The sequence below is a fragment of the Tamandua tetradactyla genome, chromosome 6 (genome assembly GCF_023851605.1).
Source record: "Tamandua tetradactyla isolate mTamTet1 chromosome 6, mTamTet1.pri, whole genome shotgun sequence".
In the NCBI taxonomy this organism is placed as follows: Eukaryota; Metazoa; Chordata; class Mammalia; order Pilosa; family Myrmecophagidae; genus Tamandua; species Tamandua tetradactyla.
The window spans coordinates 168,995,394-169,013,961 of NC_135332.1; the positions used below are offsets into that span (position 1 = coordinate 168,995,394).

Below are 18,568 nucleotides of genomic sequence, written 5' to 3' on the forward strand. Positions count from 1 at the left end.
CATTCGCCAGGTTTTCTATCTTTTCAATAATACTGTCTTGTCTTCATTACTATAGCTGTAGAATAGGTCCTGAACTCTGAGGTGTAAATCCTTTTTTTTTTTTCTGTATACTGTATGATGGAGTCACATTTCATTCTTTTTCCATGTGAGTATTCTTTTATTGCAGCATCATTTGTTGAATTCTTTTTTTCTCTTCTTTTTGCTTGTTTGGTTTTTTGTTTGCTTCTTTGTTTTCTGGGGAACTGCATGGGCCAGGAATCAAACCCAGGTCTCTCACATGGCAGGCAAGAATTCTACCACTGAGCTACCCTCGCAACCTGCCCCCCTTCATTTTCTTTCTTTTTTTTTAAAGAATGACTTGCTTATCCTTGACTTTTTGCATTTCTTTATGAATTTTTAAATCAGCTTGTCAATTTTTTTGGGAAAAGGAACCTAGCTGAAATTTTTTTTATTGGAATTACGTTCAATCTTTTGGGTAAAATGGACATTTTTATAACAGTTGATTCTTCCATTTGAAGCTTTTAATCTACTCAATTGGGTATAGTTGTGAAATAGGAAGTGATTAGCTGAAGCCTGGACTATAGGATCTTGCCCAAGGTCAACTGGTATACTATAACCATCTTCTTTGGGCTCCCTGCCTGAACAGATGTTTTTAAATTTATTCTTCCAGCCTTCAGGTATTGTATCTCAGCTCTAGATGATTTACATATTTGAATTTATATTCTAATACAAATAAAGTCCTACTTTATAATTATTGCATATAACCATCTAACTTAAACTATATCTTCACAGTACTGAGTCATAAATGGAGTCACTTCAAAGTAGTAACACAGGGTGTTTAAAAATAAGGATTGACACATTTATTTTTAAAAGCTTATTTAATATTTATTACATTGAATTTTTAAATAAAAATGGAAGGAAACCCATGAATAATTTCATTCTCTATTTTGAATGATCACAACATAATAGTAAACACCTCTCATACCAAGCTCCTGCTTTAGATTACTCTTCTCCATAATGACCTTTTTTTTTTTTTGGCTTAAATCAGGGCAGAATAACAGATGAATTGAGTACTTAATTTATTTCTCTGAGGTTCCATATGTCTTCATAGTCTTTTCCCTTAACCAAATTTGCTTTCCTTTGGGAGTTTTGTAATAACCACAAGGTTATTTCCCAGATGTGCAGTTTAGGAAAATTAGCCTAGCAGTGGTAAGCAAACTGGGCTAGAAAAGGTGAGGAGAGTGCAATAAACGAGAAAAATGACAGTAGGATCTGGAGTTAGGATAGCAATAGTGATAACAGAAACGAGAGTTAACAGGTAGGATTTGGCTGTAAATTGAGTATGAAAAGAGGAAGGAATCAAGGGTGTCTACTTTTGAGCTTCAGGAGCCCTGGGTTCAAATTCTGATATTGACCCTTGCTAACTCCGGACATACATACTAGCATGTGATCTTGATAATTTATCTCAGCCTCAGTTTCCTCCTCAGTGAAACTGAGTACCTACCAAACAGGGCTAAGTAAAACATAACCCCGAGTGTCTAGCATAAGGCAAGTTCTAGATAGATGACAGTCACTACCAACTGGGGATATCATTAAAAGGCTCAAAACATGAGATTGGAGAAGGGTGTGTAAATGGGGGTTCAATAATTCTATTGTAGATACCTCCTCCCTGAGAAAGGAGTTTGGGAGGGGTTAATTTTGCCAATGATCCTTCCTTTCTCTGGGAGTTTCTTCTGAATCTAAGATGGCCAAGTCTGCTGTGCAGACTCGGACCTAACTTGCACTCATTTTCTGGTGAAGGTACAGAAAAAGATAAGGTTGGTCAGGTCATATAAATTGTATGGTTGGGCAAGCAAGCCTGAGGAAAGAATGGCCTGGCCTCATCTGTCCTGAGGAGGACGGTGTGCATATCTCATAGAAGACACAATAAAAATCAAAACCAGAGGCTTGGATTCTTGCTGTGACTCTTGCCATTAGTTAAATGTGGCCTTAACCAATGTCCTCTCGGTTCTGTCCAATAGGGTAGGAAGTGAGGAGGGTGACGGGCAGAGGGATGTTTTTCCTGGTGGTTACTACCACTTCTAACCCGGTGTCAGGAACGGCAGCTGCTCCACGAGCGCAGGCCGCGGTGCTCCAGCAGGTCCCGGCGGCCTCTAGGCAAGCCTGCCAACTGTCAGAGCCGCCCCCTGGTCGCTGGGCGAGGGATAAAGGGAGGCGTCCTTTTGCTTTTCTCCTCCTAAACAACTTAGAACCACGTTTATGGGGCGTTCAATAGAGTCTAATAAACAGCTAATAAATTCCGCCCGCGTGAGAACGGAGCCCGCCACTAAGCCCGACGCCGCGGCGGATGAGGCGGCTACCCTGAGGCGGGAAGGGACTACTGGCGAACGGCGCGGCCTGAGGTGGTGGGCGAGAACCATGGCAACGCTCTGAGTTGCCTGATACGACCGTGCGTGATGACGGAACGGGAGCGCCCCCTGCGCCGGATTATGACTCAATAGCGGCGCGGGCTTCGCGGTCTCGCGTGACCACGGGGACAGCCTCGGGGCCTCGCAAGAGCAGCAACGGCAGAGGCCGGCGGGCGAGGTCAAGATGGTGGCTCCGCGGGCGGGGGAGGCGGTGGAGGGAGGAGGAGCCAGACCTTAGCCAGCCGGAAACACCGACACCGAGAGGCCTCCCAGGGAGCCGCCGCCGCCGCCGTCTCCGCCGCCTGCTCCAGCTCGAGAGACGCGAGCGGGCGGCGGGGCTGGCCGTGAGGGAGTCAGAAGAGGAGGGCGGGCGGGGGTGGAGTCGCCCGCTCTAGCTCCCGCCCCCGGCCTCTGTCCCCGGCCCTGCCCCTCGAGGCCCGGCCCGGCCCGGCCCGGCCCAGGCCCGGTGTGGCAGCGGCTCATGGCGGCGGTGGGGCCCCCGCAGCAGCAGGTGCGGATGGCCCATCAGCAGGTCTGGGCGGCGCTCGAAGTGGCGCTCCGGGTGCCCTGCCTCTACATCATCGACGCCATTTTCAACTCCTACTACGATTCCAGCCAAAGCCGGTTCTGCATCGGACTCCAGATCTTCCTCCGGCTCCTTGGTAAGGGGTACTGGGTAGCTTGCCACCCGGAATGGCTCTGTGGGCCGAGACGTGCCCTAGGGATTCTGGCAGGGGCGCACAGGCCGTGGGTCGGGTGTGTGTGTATGTGTGCGTTTGAGAATCTCAGTTTAATTCCCCAGAGGGGCTTCTTTGCGGAGTGGGAAGGGTGAGATGATACTTTTCTCGGAGTTGACGGCGGAGCAGTCCTCCTAGCAAGTCAGTCCCCTGTTTGTACTGGCACCTGAGTGAGGCGGGGAGGAAGGATGGATGTGTGAGCATGCGGTTCTTTGCCTGCCATTTCTCTTGGGGAATGATTTCTGGTTTGCTGCGTCCTATGCGACAGCCTTGGAAAAACAGCAAATCTGCTTGCCCCGGTCTCGCGGTTGTGACCTTGGACTGGTTGTGCCAAGGGGTGGGCCTCAGTTTCCCCCTTTCCAAAACGCGGAGTACTCGTATGTTGTCATTTCTCTTGCATCTTTGGGGTCCACGTGATTGTGGTAAATGACATTTCAAGCGAAGGAGACACAGGGTTTTGAATGTTAGACCTTGAAACCACTACCAAATATCCTCATGAAGAAGGAGATAACTCCTAAAATTTTGCACGAATAAACTACAGGCGACTGAAATCGATTTTTAAAACGTGGCTAGAACATGATGAGACCTTTCAAAAAAGACTTCTGAAAGCAGTCTTTATCACATGTGAAAGGAGGGAATGCTAACAGCGTCTTATATTCCACCTCCCGTCTCCATCTTCACTTACATCACGAGAGTGAGAAACGTTTATGCATAAAAGATATTTTTTTAAGTAATTGAAACTTGACAAATTTTGTTGATGAGATAATTCTGTGATCAGTTTTTCGTAGACTAGTTCTATTAAAGTGTTGCTGACGGCAGGCTATTTGTAAGATCCTTCTGAAGTCTTTGAATTAGGAGCCATCCGTTGCTTTATTCCTACCAAAATGGGGCAATAATAAATGCTGAACTTTGTTCTTAGCAGTTACATTATTTTACCTTTGTGTGGTATCCTGCTTTTGCAAAATCATTTTCAGTGGTATTCTTTAAGCTAACTGTCAAATACGGGCAGAGATGAGTTTTATTCTCAGTTTACATATGACAAACTGAGGGTCATAGAGGTCGTTTTGTGCTCTTGGTACACAGCCAGTAAGTGATTGCCAGAGACTGGGCTTAAAAATCTTAAAGTATGGTTCACTTTCCTTCTCAGTAGAGCTGCAATCCAGATACAGATGGTATAGTAATACCCAGATGCTGTATTTTTAAACTGAAAGATGTGAGGGTTATGTTCTTTAGCACAAGACTTCTCAGTAATCCACTGGGTACTTTATCCCAGCCAGTCCTGCTTGCCACTGGAAATTATACTACCACCATTATTTTTGGCAAAAATAGGACTGCATTTGAGAGGACTCTGTTATGTTCATTCTGGGAAACTACATGATAACGACAGATCCTCTAAGAATCCCTTTGGGACCAAGTGCTTAAGTGCTCTTGGAGTTGAGCTTCAGGCTAGTGAGCTTTAAGGGGAGTATTTTCCTTAATTAAGAACATTGAACAAAGTAATCCAGTAATTTTCCTTGTACTCTATCCATGATTCTTATTTTTGTAATAAGTAGTAAGAGCTAATATTTGGCAGCTTAAAGAAGAAAGTGACTTTAGTTTGTTACTTAATTGGTCTGTGCCTATATTTTCTCATCTAAACTTTTTAAAAGATGGACTGTGACGGTTTCTCCTAGGGTTGTTAAGGGCAGTAAAGGAACTCTGAGAACAGCATCTGGAACCTAGTACGGGCTACTGAAGTGTTAGCCTACTAATATGCTTGGTAGCTTTTTTTTTTTAAATTATTTTAATACCTCAATTAAGGCCATACTTTGTTATAGATATAGGTCTTTTGAAGATATCAGCAAAATGTAAATACATAATTAGTGCTGCTTATTTGAAAATTGTTTTCCCAAAATATTTTCTGGGCCAGTCTTTATGAGAAATGTGAAATATTTTCCAAGCTGACTGCTTACATTATACCAATATAATAATGCAAATTTTCACATTTGCAAGAATAATAATTTTAAAATTCTTGTTTTGGTGCCAAAAAAATTCACTCTGAATAGAAACAGATATCTTAAATTTGAGAGCCACTTAATGAGGCATCTTACATTATTACTTAAAAGCCAGAGGTTTGTGTGTTAGAGATACCAATGGATTATAGAAATTGATTGTTCTGCCTGGTTAGTTTTCTTGTTTTTTGGTTTTTTTTAATCCTTAGTTTTTTATGTAATAATTATAGACTTCTCATTCTCAGTACTACTAAAGTACAAATCCTGATACTTGTTTACCTCACTTTTTCCCTTAAATTGTAGAAATGGAAATTTGTTCTCTAATAAGCATTACCAATTTGATAAGTAGTGTTTGAAGAATTTATTCTTTCTTCCCCCTACAAAAAAGAGGTATGACTATACTTTCACTTGGTATCCAACTAAATTTTAGAATTCCAGAAATATCTCATTTTGGAGATCCAAATAAAGTCATGTCACAATATATAGAATATTTAAGAATTTTAATATTTAGCTATTTCTTAGGAGATGTTAAATGCTCAATGAAACTAAGTCTAGAGCAGCTTCATGCTGAACTAGCAAATTTAAATGTAAGGCAAAAAAGCAAACATAGGAGTTTGTTTAGTAGTATCACCCCATATTATGATACTTCATTGAAGTGGGAAAAGCCTTTCTAAACATCAAAGAAAAGCCAGAACTTAATAAGGGACAAAATTGCAAATTTGAGTACAAAAAAGAAAAAGTTTATATACGGCAAACATTAAAAAAATCCTTAAAAATTAACTGAAGAATGGGTGCACAGGCAGTTCAGTGGTAGAATGCTCACCTTCTATGCCAGAGACCTGGGTTCGATTCCCAGACTGTACACTCCCACCCCCCACTCCTCCCAAGAAAATTAACCCAGGAAAAATATTTGCTTCATAGGAGATTCGCGATCTAGTGAGTTTTCCTAAGGCAGTAGATGAATGGGCTGGGACAACCAGTTCACACCAAATGAAATGCAAAAAAAGTAAATAAGCAAAAGAAAAAATAGTTAACCTCATAATTTAAAGAAATGCAGTCAAACCGAAATTTCACTTATCAGGTTGGTATAGAGTTCAGAATTTGATTAAAAATTAGTTTGGCAAAGGTATGGGGTTATAGGTAAATTATACCATTTGGTAGGATGTAACTTCTTTGTTAAGTCAGTTGGCGCAGACATCCAAAATTTGCTATATACCTTTGATTCACAATTCTGGTCCTAGGAATCTGGTCTTGAAGCTCCTTTGAGCAAGGATATTCATTATAGGTTATAGTAAAAACAACAATACACTGTTCATATAAATGTCTATTAAAAGCAAATTGATTCTTGTATTTTGGTCTGGTCATGCAATAAAGTTGTTGAAAAGAATGATTGTATTCGTGTACCAAAGAAAGATATGAAAAAAACTGTAAAGTGAAAAAAATAAAATGAAGCAGTAGTAATTATGACTGGTATAGTAATAGACCAGGATTTCTTAACAGTGACACTATTGTTTTGATCAATATAATTCCTTTGTTGTGGGTGGGCTGTCCTGTGCATTGTAGGATCCATGACCTTTACCCACTAGATGACAGTAGCATCCCCTTCATTGCGGGTCCCCTCCTGCCCGGGTTCTGACAGCCAAAAATTTCTACTAGTGGGCAAAACTGTTTCAAGTTGCGAACCACTAGAGACGGGTAGACCAGCAGAAGGAATACAGAGCCCGTCAGGAGGCCACCCATGTTCCAGAGGTTGAACTGTAGTCTGTGAGGTGAATATGGGCTATTCAATTAGTAGTCATTTAGTTTATTCATAGGGAAAAAACTATAGTAGAGCCCTACCTTCTGTCAACATATAAACAGTCAGTTCCAAGTGGATTTATACCTAAATGTGAAAAGCAGAACCTTAAACATTTCAGAGGAAAATATAGAAACATTTTTTTAAACCTCAGAGTAATCTTTCTTTAAAAAAAAGCAAATGTATAAAATAAAGATTGGTAAATTCAACAATATTAAAATTGAAATCCTCTGTTAATTTATAGGCAGCATCCAAAAAGTTGAAAAGACTAGCCACAAACCAGAAAATATTTGCTCTACATAAAACTGACAAAGAATTTGTATTCAGACTGTTTTAAAAACTTCTACAGTTCAATAAGGAAAAAAAAACAACTCCACAGATTAATGGGCACATATTGGTTGGCTTAAATAACAGGAACTTACTGGCTCGAAGTTTTAGAGGCTAAAAGTCCAAACTCAAGATGTTTGGCAAGGCTATGCTTTCTGGCTATAGCATTGTAGTGGAGGCTTGCTGACAATCTCTCTCCCTCTCCCAAGTTGCCACCTATTTCTTTGTGTCTGCTCTGGTCTCTGCCTTCTCTAGTGGCTTGTACTTTCCTGTCCATATATCCTTTGCTTATAAGGACTCCACTCGTTCTGGATCAAGGATCATCTTGATTAACTTAGCCCTAATTTTAATAGTATCTTTGAAGATCTTTTACAAATGAATTCACATCCACAGGGCCAGGAATTAGGAAATTTGAACTTGTCTTTATAGGGTACATGAATTGGACTCTTCCAACAGAGGAGGAAACCTACATGATCTATAAGAATGGAAAGATGCTCTCATAACTAATCAGAGAAATACAAGTTTTTTACAAAAGGCAAAAAACCCACAAAACCCTATTATAGTGAGATTCCTTTTGGGGAGGAAGTGTAAGTGTACTTATTCTTATGCTTTTGGAGGCTAGAAGTCCAAAATCAAGTTGTTTATGTAAAAAGAATTTGTCAGGATGTTAAAAGGGGTGGCCTTTGTGGTGCCAGTTAAGATGGGTGATGCAGACTAGAAAAGCTTGGTTTATGCTTTAATATTTCTAAAGCATTTGACTTAAAAAAAAAAAAAAGCCATACTCACATATTACTTTTTTTTTTTTTTTTTTTGCATGGGCAGGCACCGGGAATTGAACATATTACTTTTTAATAAAAACAAGAACTTGCAGCTTTTAGTGTAAAAGCAAAATCATCTTATCCTACTAATAAAAAGTTTGGGGTACCAGTTTTTTAACTTAGAATGAGGGGTTGATAGAAACATTTTCCTTATGCTATAGTTTGTTAATTATAGTTACAGATGAACGTTTCAAGGTATTTTATTAACTTTGTCCCAAGTTTTATTGCTTAGATTTCCCTTGGGCGTAAGGTAGTAACATTTATTTCTATGCTTCTCCCTTTTTATTCTATTGGGTATGGAAATGTTTTCCCACAGTTGCTTTAATTATGTTTTAAAGACGTTTAAGTTACCTAAGAGTTGTAAATCTGTGCTAGGTTTTTTTTTTTTTTGTATTACGTTTCAGTAAAAAGTTAAGGTTATGAATGGACTTTACACATAAAAGAGTTAAACCCTTTTTGTGTAACTTGCGTGGTTGGTTAATTATGCTTGTTTGTTTGCTTTGGTAATCCAAATGGAAAAGGCCCCAAAGTCTTTTATCCATTGAGTTCATATATAGTTTCAAAGCTCTTAAAGTGATTTTGATACCTGCTTCTTTTCTTATCTTGAGATCCATTAGTGAACCTTTCTCATCTCTGGAGAACTGGGCCAGGATCATTCAGGTGTGATTTCAGTTAATTCTGTTTATGTATAATTCAGTTATATATAAACAACATCTATATATAGTCTTGGTTACTTACATAAGTCTCTCTTAAATCCTGCTGAGAAACTCGTTTCTTCTTTAAGTCTCTTAGGGTAAATACTGAGAGTTTTATGTCTGAAATTGTGAAGATGCAATGAAGAGTTGATATTATTGACAATATGAGGTGGGAATGTTACTTGGGAAAATGTTGCTTGGGAAGTTGACTTTTTTCTTGTAAAATTAAAGTTAATTCTTCCCACATTCTGAAAGTTAGAAGTAGGATGCATTTTTTCATAGATAGGAACATGAGTATAAAAGACAATTTCAAGAATCCCATATACATGCAAACTTTCATATAGGGTTTAGAACACTTGTATACTGTTCTTGAAAGATTTACTCATTTTTATATCTTGGGGGTGGGGGTGGGATGGCAATTTTAATCAGAAATGAGTACTATCATATTGTTATTTGCTAGGACATATCCAAACTTTGGGATTGTATTTCTTTGTCACATCTTCTCTTCTCATGGTAAATTTTCATAAAACAAAATGTCATTTTTTCTTCAGAAGTATTTTTAAATTATTCCTTCATTTTTGTGTTAAACTTTTGTTTAAAAAGTAACCTTCAGGAGGAAAACCTCTTAGAATAAAAATGGCGGTTATAAATTATAGCAGAGCAGAGGTCATGAATAGTCAATGTGAAGGGTAATTTACCACTTTGTGAACAGCAAGTTGACAAAAATAAATTACAATCCCTGTTTGTCTTTCTCCCCTTTAGCAGGCATAATATAGAGAACTAAAGTTACTTTGGTTTTATCTTATGAGATTAATTTGTTTTGTCATCATAAAAATACCATTTTTTTAACCATGTAGGGAAAGAATGATTATATATGATATACAGTAAGCTGAGTTAATTCCATTTTCTTAAAATTACCTTCCATGGAAACTTTTTCTAATTCTCCTTGAAAAGTCCATTTTCTATTGAAAGGGAGGACCCAACTTGGGCTTTCAGTTCTTTGGAAGATTATTAGTGGCTCAGTTGCTCAGGGTATCAGGTGCTTCTTATTCAGATTTGTGGATCTTCCGGTTGATTGCGCCCTTTAATTTTCCTTTTCACAAGTGACCTGACACCTTGGCACCAGATACATTTTAAGCTTTTGGCTAAAGTCTGCATTTAGAGGAAGTATTTGCTTTTACGTGCAATAGGTTGTGAAATGCCTCCACTGTGATATGCAAGTCTTTCTTGATTACATGCTGCAGTAAACTGGATAGTAGGTGGATATTTAATTTGACCTTAGAGTCTTTCACTTTTTTTTGTTTGTTTCTCAGCTTTGTCTTAACCTTTTCATAGGTTTCATTTTCCAAGCAGTTTGTGTTTTGTGGTTTCCTTTAAAAATGTAATTTGAAATGCAACATCTATATCCCCAATGAATACTAATTATACTTATTTTGTACAAAATATTTGCAGATCCATAGGTGTAAAAGAGGGGGTCCTTGCTTGCTATAGAGGGAACATTGTATAATAGGGCAGATGATACCTATTCAGATAGCTACAGTATCAGTATAAGTGCAGGGGTTTTGGTAAGATCCATGGGTATGCTAAAGGAGTAGTCATTCTCAGAAAGCTGGTCAATAGGATGGGTCAGATTTGAAAAGGGATTTGAGAAGTTGGTGTGGCCATCATTCCAAACAAAGAAGAGTATAAACATAGCTGCAGTTACATTAGAGAAAAGCCATAGTGTCTGGAGCACTGACTTGTCCGGAAGAATATCACTCTAAAGCAAGTTGGATCCTAGAATGCCAGGATAAGGAATATAGATTTTGGTTGATAGTAATGTCAGCGTGGTTGAAGAATTTTTGAGCAGAGGAATGAAGAAAGTGGTGATGGATTCTGATAAATTGAGTTTTTAGAGACTGGCAAACTAATTGGTTTGTTACCCAGAAAGGGGAGACATGAATGTCAGTAGAATTTGGCAACTGATTGGCAGAGTTTGAGAGGGCAGGGTAGGGGTGCCACTAAAGGAAGAGCAGGTTCTAGTTGCAGGTGAGTTAGATTTTAGAAATTTTGACTTGTGCAGTTGTACTGTAAACCTGGAACTAAGTGAATTTTGGATGTCATTCTCATAGTTGAGACCTTTGATATTTTTATTGTAATCTTAGAGTAAGAGCCAAAGAAAGATGGTGTACCTCAGACTGTTTACATTGGTTACTTACAAGAGTGGAGGAGGGGAAGATTTATTACCATTTTCTTTGTATGTTTTAGTTTTCTGAATTTACTTTTGTAATCTGAAAAATAATAAAAAGGATTGATTGATAAAAGATTCAGTATTTTACAGGAAAAAAGGAACTTAGGCATTTTATAATTCTGAAGTAAAGAATCGAGAAAAAAAAAGACTGTATTTGGACTCTTGGGAAATGCCTTGATTTAAGGAGTGTTCACATATTGAGGGAAAGTTGGAATTATACCTGGGAGTAGAAAATGTAAGTTAAACTTTATTTCCTAAAGAACACTTGAAAAAATGTACTTTAAACAACAAAAAGAGCACAGAGGGCGTACAGACGGACGCAGGGACGCTGGCACCGCGCGGCTGCTGGCGGGGATGTCTTACAAGGCCAACTTGAACGCTTACGTCCCGCCACCTCCCTCAGCATGGCTGGAAGCGTCCACTCTCCTTCCCCCAGCGTGGCAACGTGCAGTACCGCCAGCTGCTGAGTGACTATGGGCCACCCTCCCTGGCTACACCCAGGGAACTGGGAATAGCCAGGTACCCCAAAGCAAATATGCGGAGTTGTTGGCCATCATGGAAGAGTTGGGAAAAGAGATCAGAGCCACCTACGTGGGGAGCAAGAGTGCCATGGAGAGGCTAAAACGAGGTATCATTCAAGCTAGAGGACTGGTTTGGGAGTGCTTGGCTGAAACAGAACGAATGCCAGGTCCTAGCCGCCTCTGTAGCTTTGAAGGCTTTCCATCTTTTTACAAGATGTGAAGTTACAGTTAATCTCTCCTGTTCAGATGAAACTCTTGTCACAGTGTTAAGCTTGTTTTTATTTCTCCCTTTTTCCCTCCAGTGGTTCCCTAGGCTCTGACCTAGACTAAGCGTTAAGAAGAGATTTTGCAATTGATTAGGATTTGTGTTTTAAATAGTTAGAAAGTACTCAGGTTTTTTTTTCCCTTAAGCATTGATTTAAAAAAAATTATTGAAAAATTGAAAAAGTTACCTATCATCAATCTGTAGTATGACTTCAAGATACCAGTATCATCATCTTTTTTGAATACACTTATGTTACCTAAATTGTTTTTTGTTCCTTTTCATAAGGTAATACAACTTTAAGGATTGTGTTCTTAGTAAATACTGACAGCATGCTTTACTTAGTATCCGGTCCCAAGTTTGGCAATACAGTGTAGATACTACTTAATATAACTTCTTTTTTGCTTAAGCATTTGCATGACTATTAGTGCTTTGTGGTCGATTAAAAAGTGCACAAGTTATAAATATAGAAGAAAGAGCAACCTATCATACCTAAAAGAATCCTCAAAATTTTTCATACTGAGACTATATAGATTTCAGTTTTGTGTTTGCTGTAAGTTGATCAAAATGTCTGGGAAAAAATGACTAAAACTGTTTGCATCTTTGTATGTATTTATTACTTGATGTAATGAAATTTATTTTCATTAACAAAAAAATGTACTTTAAGGTTTAATAGGAAATGTTTTCCATTTTGTTTTGGTTATTTTTAATTCTTCCTGTTTTATTGATGGAATTAATCTAAATATTTTTAATGATTTTGAAATTATCATTTAAAAGAACACGTTTCTTTTAAGTTTTGTTTTTTTCTAACTTTTCAAAAACTACAAGGGCATCTAGCTTGAACAGAAGTTAGTAATTTGGTGTTCAGACATGTAGTACTTACTACTTGAATTACTTAGGAAATTAGAAAATAAAGGATGATATTTAAAAACTAATTTAAAATGCATGGTGTCTTGTTGAACTCCAATTTTATAAAACTTTTATCAGCCTTTAAACATACAATGTCTTAAGCATCAATTGTATTTCTATTTATAACTGAAAATATTCTTATTTCCTTATCAGATGAGGATGAACATAGTAGAAAGACATTTTAAAAAATGTTTCATTCACATTATTTTTTTTTCTTCTAGGTATATTTGTATCCAGTATTGTTCTCATCTTGTCACAGCGATCACTTTTCAAGTTTTACTTGTACTGCTCAGCCTTTCTATTAGCTGCAACCTCAGTGTTGGTGAATTATGCTTCTTTGCACATTGACTTCTATGGTGCCTACAACACATCAGCTTTCGGAATTGAGCTGCTTCCTCGAAAAGGGCCCTCACTATGGATGGCACTCATCGTTCTACAGCTAACATTTGGAATTGGATATATTACACTACTCCAAATTCATTCCATTTATTCACAATTAATTATTTTGGATCTCTTGGTTCCTATAATAGGCTTAATCACAGAACTACCACTACACATCAGAGAGGCTTTAGTTTTTATTTCTTCCTTGATTCTCACATTAACGACACTACTTGTACTGGCTGTGAAACTTAGGTGGTTTTATTATTCCACACGATATGTCTATCTTTTAGTGAGGCACATGTATCGGATTTATGGATTACAGTTATTAATGGAGGACACATGGAAGAGAATTCGTTTCCCAGATATACTGCGAGTCTTTTGGCTAACAAGAATTACAGCACAGGCTACAGTGTTAACATACATTTTAAGGATGGCAAATGAAACTGATTCCTTCTTTATTTCTTGGGATGATTTCTGGGACCTCATTTGTAATCTTATAATTAGTGGATGTGATTCTACACTAACTGTTCTGGGCATGAGTGCTGTAATTTCTTCAATAGCCCATTATTTGGGGCTTGGAATATTGGCCTTTATTGGATCAACTGAAGAAGATGACAGGAGGCTTGGCTTTGTAGCACCTGTTTTATTTTTTATTTTGGCTCTTCAGACTGGTTTAAGTGGGTTAAGACCAGAAGAGAGACTCATTCGTTTAAGTAGAAACATGTGCCTTTTATTAACTGCAGTCCTGCATTTCATCCATGGAATGACAGACCCTGTGTTAATGTCTCTCAGTGCCTCTCATGTGTCATCTTTTCGTAGACATTTTCCTGTGCTATTTGTCTCTGCTTGCCTGTTTATTCTTCCTGTTTTACTCAGTTATGTTCTTTGGCATCATTATGCACTAAATACATGGTTGTTTGCAGTTACAGCTTTTTGTGTGGAACTCTGTTTAAAAGTAATTGTTTCTCTTACTGTTTATACATTATTCATGATTGATGGCTACTATAATGTCCTCTGGGAAAAGCTTGATGATTATGTCTACTATGTTCGCTCAACAGGCAATATTATTGAATTTATTTTTGGAGTCGTAATGTTTGGAAATGGGGCTTATACTATGATGTTTGAGTCAGGAAGTAAAATTCGGGCTTGTATGATGTGCCTACATGCATATTTTAACATCTACTTACAAGCAAAAAATGGCTGGAAGACATTCATGAATCGTAGGACTGCTGTTAAAAAAATTAATTCACTTCCTGAAATAAAAGGGAACAGATTACAAGAAATAGATGATGTATGTGCAATCTGCTATCATGAGTTTACAACATCTGCTCGTATTACACCATGTAATCATTATTTCCATGCACTTTGCCTTCGGAAATGGCTATACATTCAAGATACTTGTCCTATGTGCCATCAAAAAGTATACATCGAAGATGATATCAAGGATAACTCAAATACATCTAACAACAATGGATTTATTGCACCCAATGAAAATCCAGAGGAAGCTATCAGAGAAGCTGCTGCTGAATCTGACAGAGAATTGAATGAAGATGACAGTACAGATTGTGATGATGATGTTCAAAGAGAAAGAAATGGAGTGATCCAGCACACAGGCACAGCAGCTGAAGAATTTAATGATGATACTGACTGATTAAAATAGCATTTACTAATCATTGAGGTATTTGTTTAAAATTCAGTTCATCCAAAATGAAGTAATATGCTTCACTTCAGTGTGTAACCAAGCACAAAAACAGTATCAATGTTGAATCTGTGAATGGTTTTCCGTTTACTGTGATGTGCTACTGTAAATATACCTCTTTAATTACTTCTGGTCTCTTTGGTGACCTATTTAAATTTGTGTACATTATTGTACATAGAATAAAATGTTTTCACATGTTTTTGACAAAATTGGAACAAACAGCTTTTTAATAGATGTATTGATAATATAGTGCGTCAACTGTGCCAAAGATTCCTCAATGAAAAGTATGTAACATCTCTAACTCTGAACCCTATTTTTTTCTTTTGGGTGAGAGAGTGAAAATGCATGTCAGAGGAAACCACATTTAAAGTCAAGGAAATAATTTGGACCACAGGATAAAGGCTATCTATGTAGTATTTTAAAACTAGGGAAAAATTTAACATACTAGAATCATTGAGAGTAGCAATGTAGTTGTGCTTGTTTCAAAAGTCATGACTCAAAGACTAAGAATTGAAGGCTTATATTAACTAATCTTTGGTATAAACTAGAATGTGCTAATTGTTTATTTGATATAAAAGCAATATATTTTTTAGTTTATGCTTGCAGTATTGAGATAAATTTTCCTTTCAGCCTTTTGAAGAGATAGAATGAAAATATTTGGGGTTTTCATTGTTTTAAACTAGGGTATTAAGGATATAAAAAAATCCTGGTCTGACTTTATGGATAAAAAACGGAATATAGTGTATAGTGATATTTATAATACCTCTGTAGACAACTTTCAGACAATTACTTTATTGAAACTCTCAATAAGTTTACCATGAAATTTTACATACATGGAAAATGGAAGACACATACCAATTACATATCAGGAAAAAATATTTTAATGGTGTTGTTATACAGCGTGTTGGCTAATTCCAGTGGATCCTCATCTCTTACTGCTGACATTATCTCTAGTATTTGACTAAAACAACAAAAAAAACAGATGGTTAAATCTCCAAGTACATATGGTTTTAAAGGTATAATTATCGTTTTTTTTTTTACAGAAAGGAAGAAAATGTACTAGTGCTTTTAACACAATAAGCAAAGTTTAGCAGATAATAAAATTTTCAGCAACTTTATTTTATATTTAATATAGAGTAATTAGAGGGAAATTTCTGGAGCTATCTTGTAACAACTAGAGCCAAACACCAGATTCAAGTAAATTATAAAACCAGTCTTCAATATTTTGTGTGCCAAGATTATGGAAAACCAGTGGAAATGATGTAATTTTAAACTGTAGGTCACAATATATTCATTAGCGGGTTATAAGCATTTAAAAAAATAAAACAGTAAGTACACTGATTTCAGAAAGGTAAGTACTTTTTCGTTTTTGTTTTATATATGTAAGTAGGCCCTGAGTCATAATTTGTCTTGTGGGGGTAGCAATCCAAGTTTGAAAGCCATTGCTAAGAGAACGAGTCTTTTAGAGACAGCAGGAAATTGCTGATTGATCACTAGTACAATGACAGCAAAGGAAGCTGTGGCATAATTTATTGTTATTTTGGGGGTGGATTGGGGTAGGATATGAGAGAGAAATGGGATAGAGCTTTCTGTCCTTGTATTTTTTTTTTCTCTGCAAGGAAGAGAATAGCCTATGTGTCCATCTTTGTTTCTCTGCCTAGAATGATGATATTAGCAGTAATAATTTCCTAGCAATTTCATGTGGGTATTTTTTTTAAATACATTAGAAAATTCTGAAGTAAAAATTTCCTTTCTTAAGCTTTTTTTTTTGTATGCTGTATGGCGGGGTCACATTTCATTATTTTCCATGTGAATATCCTGCTATTGTAGCACCATTTGTTGAATTTTGTTTTTTTTTTACATGGGCAGCCATCGGGAATTGAACCCAGGTCCTCTGGCATGGCAGGCAAGCATTCTTGCCTGCTGAGCCACCGTGGCCCGCCCTTTCTTAAGCTTTTATTTTCTCAATGGGTATCTTAAGTGTGAACACCTAAAGGAATTAGTAAAGGAGACTTAAGAGTTAACTGGAATTTTAGGGGTGCAGTGGTAGTTCAGTGGTAGAATTCTTGCCTGCCATGGAAGAGACCTGGGTTTAATTCTGGGCTATGTACTCCCCGCCCCAACCCTGCCGAAAAAAAAGAGAAAAATTCAACAAATGGTGCTGCAGTAATGGAAAGAGAATGAAATGTGACCCCGACCCATACAATATTCCCCCTCCCAAAAAAAGTTAACTGGAATTTTTTTGGTTCTGTAATATTTGCATAAAAAGGCTCATTTAAATATACTAAATGAATTCACTATATTAAAGTTTTGTTATCTGCTTGTCAAAATATGATAATTTAAAACTATGACCACTTCAATTAGGATACTACTAAGAGAATTGGATTTTTAGACAAGTTTTCCTCTAAGTTTTTCTTAGAATTGGAACCTATAAGTAGTACTGCTAATGGTATAAAATTTGGAAGTTCACCAAAGGTTTGCTAAGATCGTATTGTACAGCAGAATCACCTTTTTCAGATGTAGAAATTGGTTATTTGAAACTATGAAATGAGAAGTCCATTGGTGCTAAGTAGAAAGTCTGACAATACAAAATTTATGGCTCTTAAAACTTTTTGCATTCCGGCTATTTCATTGTATCTTACATAGCTGAAAGCTACAGTTGCTTTCAGTTTAGTGTCCCTGAGAATCAATGGCTCCTTTTGTTTAAAGTGGCATGTTTACACTACACACAGCTTTTTAGTCATGCAAACAGTAACCAAATTCAAATTCAAGTGCTTACTACACACATAGTACTGTACATATGAGATCTATGTGATTCTTTCCACCCTTCTTGCCATTCCAGTCCTTCCCCCACACTGATGCAGTTACAGCTTTTTAAAAAAAATCTGCCACTTTTTTCTGCTTAAAATCCTCTGGCTTCTGATAAAATCTAAACTAAGGTTGGCACACAAGAGCCCCCACAGTCTGGCTCCATTTTACTACCTTGTAGTACTTTGTTCCGCTAACCCCTTGCCATCCTACTTTCTGCAACAGTTCATTGATTCCCTGGATCAGGAAGACCCTTTTACAGTCTGCCTTTGCTCAAGGTGTTTGTCTTTTTCTGGCCTAACTCCCAGTCATGTGTAAAGAACACTGAAGTATCTCAGTAAAGTTCTATTTCCCCTGAAGGCAGGTGGTCGTATATACTTCTGTAACTACTACAAGATTCGCAGACTATAATTCATCTGCTTGTTTGCTCCAGGAAGGCAGCAATCCTTTCTGACCTGTTTAATACTTTATCTACAGTGCCTGGCAACAGTGTACTACTCATCTGGTGGATGAGTGAGGGCAGGGGCTGTATTGATTCTTTTGTGTAGCCTTAGTAATGTGCACCTTTCCTGTCATGATGGAAGCTACAAAATGTCTGTTTTAAGGAATTCATAATCTAAAAGAGAGAAAAGACCTCTATACAAATAACATAAAACTTAATGGGAAGGGTGATAAAAATGACTTTGGTAAGTAGGAATTTAATTGCTGATTAGGAATTAACACTAGACTAAGGGCAAATGTAGTTTTTGAAATGTGATTGCAGTTGATACTCTCCACCTTTATGGTTCTTTTAATAGGCTACATTTAAAAACGTCTTGAAATTTGGTCTTGAAAATGTACAGTTAAGTCAACAGTTATAATTTTACCTAAGATTGAGGTAATTTAGAAAATTGACTTAGATTTGCTGATGGCAACTATTTCTTCTAAATTGGGTGCTGGCAAAATACCAGTTTCTTATCCTGTGTCCTTTTAAGTTGCCAAAGAATT

The 18,568-nt window shown here is 37.4% G+C and overlaps 2 protein-coding genes and 1 pseudogene across 13 annotated transcripts in view; 2 read left to right on the plus strand and 1 right to left on the minus strand.

The window, feature by feature from the left end:
- Positions 1 to 2,346: 2,346 nt before the first annotated feature.
- On the plus strand, positions 2,347 to 14,899 carry RNF139 (ring finger protein 139). Its single transcript, XM_077167619.1, has 2 exons — positions 2,347 to 3,070; positions 12,915 to 14,899. The coding sequence occupies exons 1-2, from the start codon at positions 2,890 to 2,892 to the stop codon at positions 14,723 to 14,725; spliced, it is 1,992 nt and encodes a 663-aa protein (XP_077023734.1). The 5' UTR covers positions 2,347 to 2,889; the 3' UTR covers positions 14,726 to 14,899.
- Positions 11,356 to 12,904, plus strand: LOC143689031 (cyclin-dependent kinase 2-associated protein 1 pseudogene; annotated as a pseudogene).
- A 628-nt stretch (positions 14,900 to 15,527) lies between the features above and the next one.
- The window catches only part of TATDN1 (TatD DNase domain containing 1), a 52,064-nt gene continuing 49,023 nt past the window's right edge, over positions 15,528 to 18,568 (minus strand). For 10 of the 12 annotated variants that reach the window (XM_077167620.1, XM_077167621.1, XM_077167622.1 and 7 more), the window contains one exon: positions 15,529 to 15,734. In XM_077167620.1, coding sequence (XP_077023735.1) covers positions 15,632 to 15,734 — 103 coding nt within the window. In that variant the 3' untranslated portion in view covers positions 15,529 to 15,631. Of the gene's footprint in view, positions 15,735 to 18,568 lie in introns of all 12 variants that reach the window. The other 2 variants (XM_077167628.1, XM_077167631.1) reach the window with 1 other exon arrangement.

Coding starts and splice junctions, on each gene's coding strand:
- RNF139 (XM_077167619.1), top strand. CDS start 2,890: ATGGCGGCGGTGGGGCCCCCGCAGCAGCAGGTGCGGATGGCCCATCAG. Junction 3,071..12,914: donor GATCTTCCTCCGGCTCCTTG/GTAAGGGGTACT, acceptor TTTTTCTTCTAG/GTATATTTGTATCCAGTATT.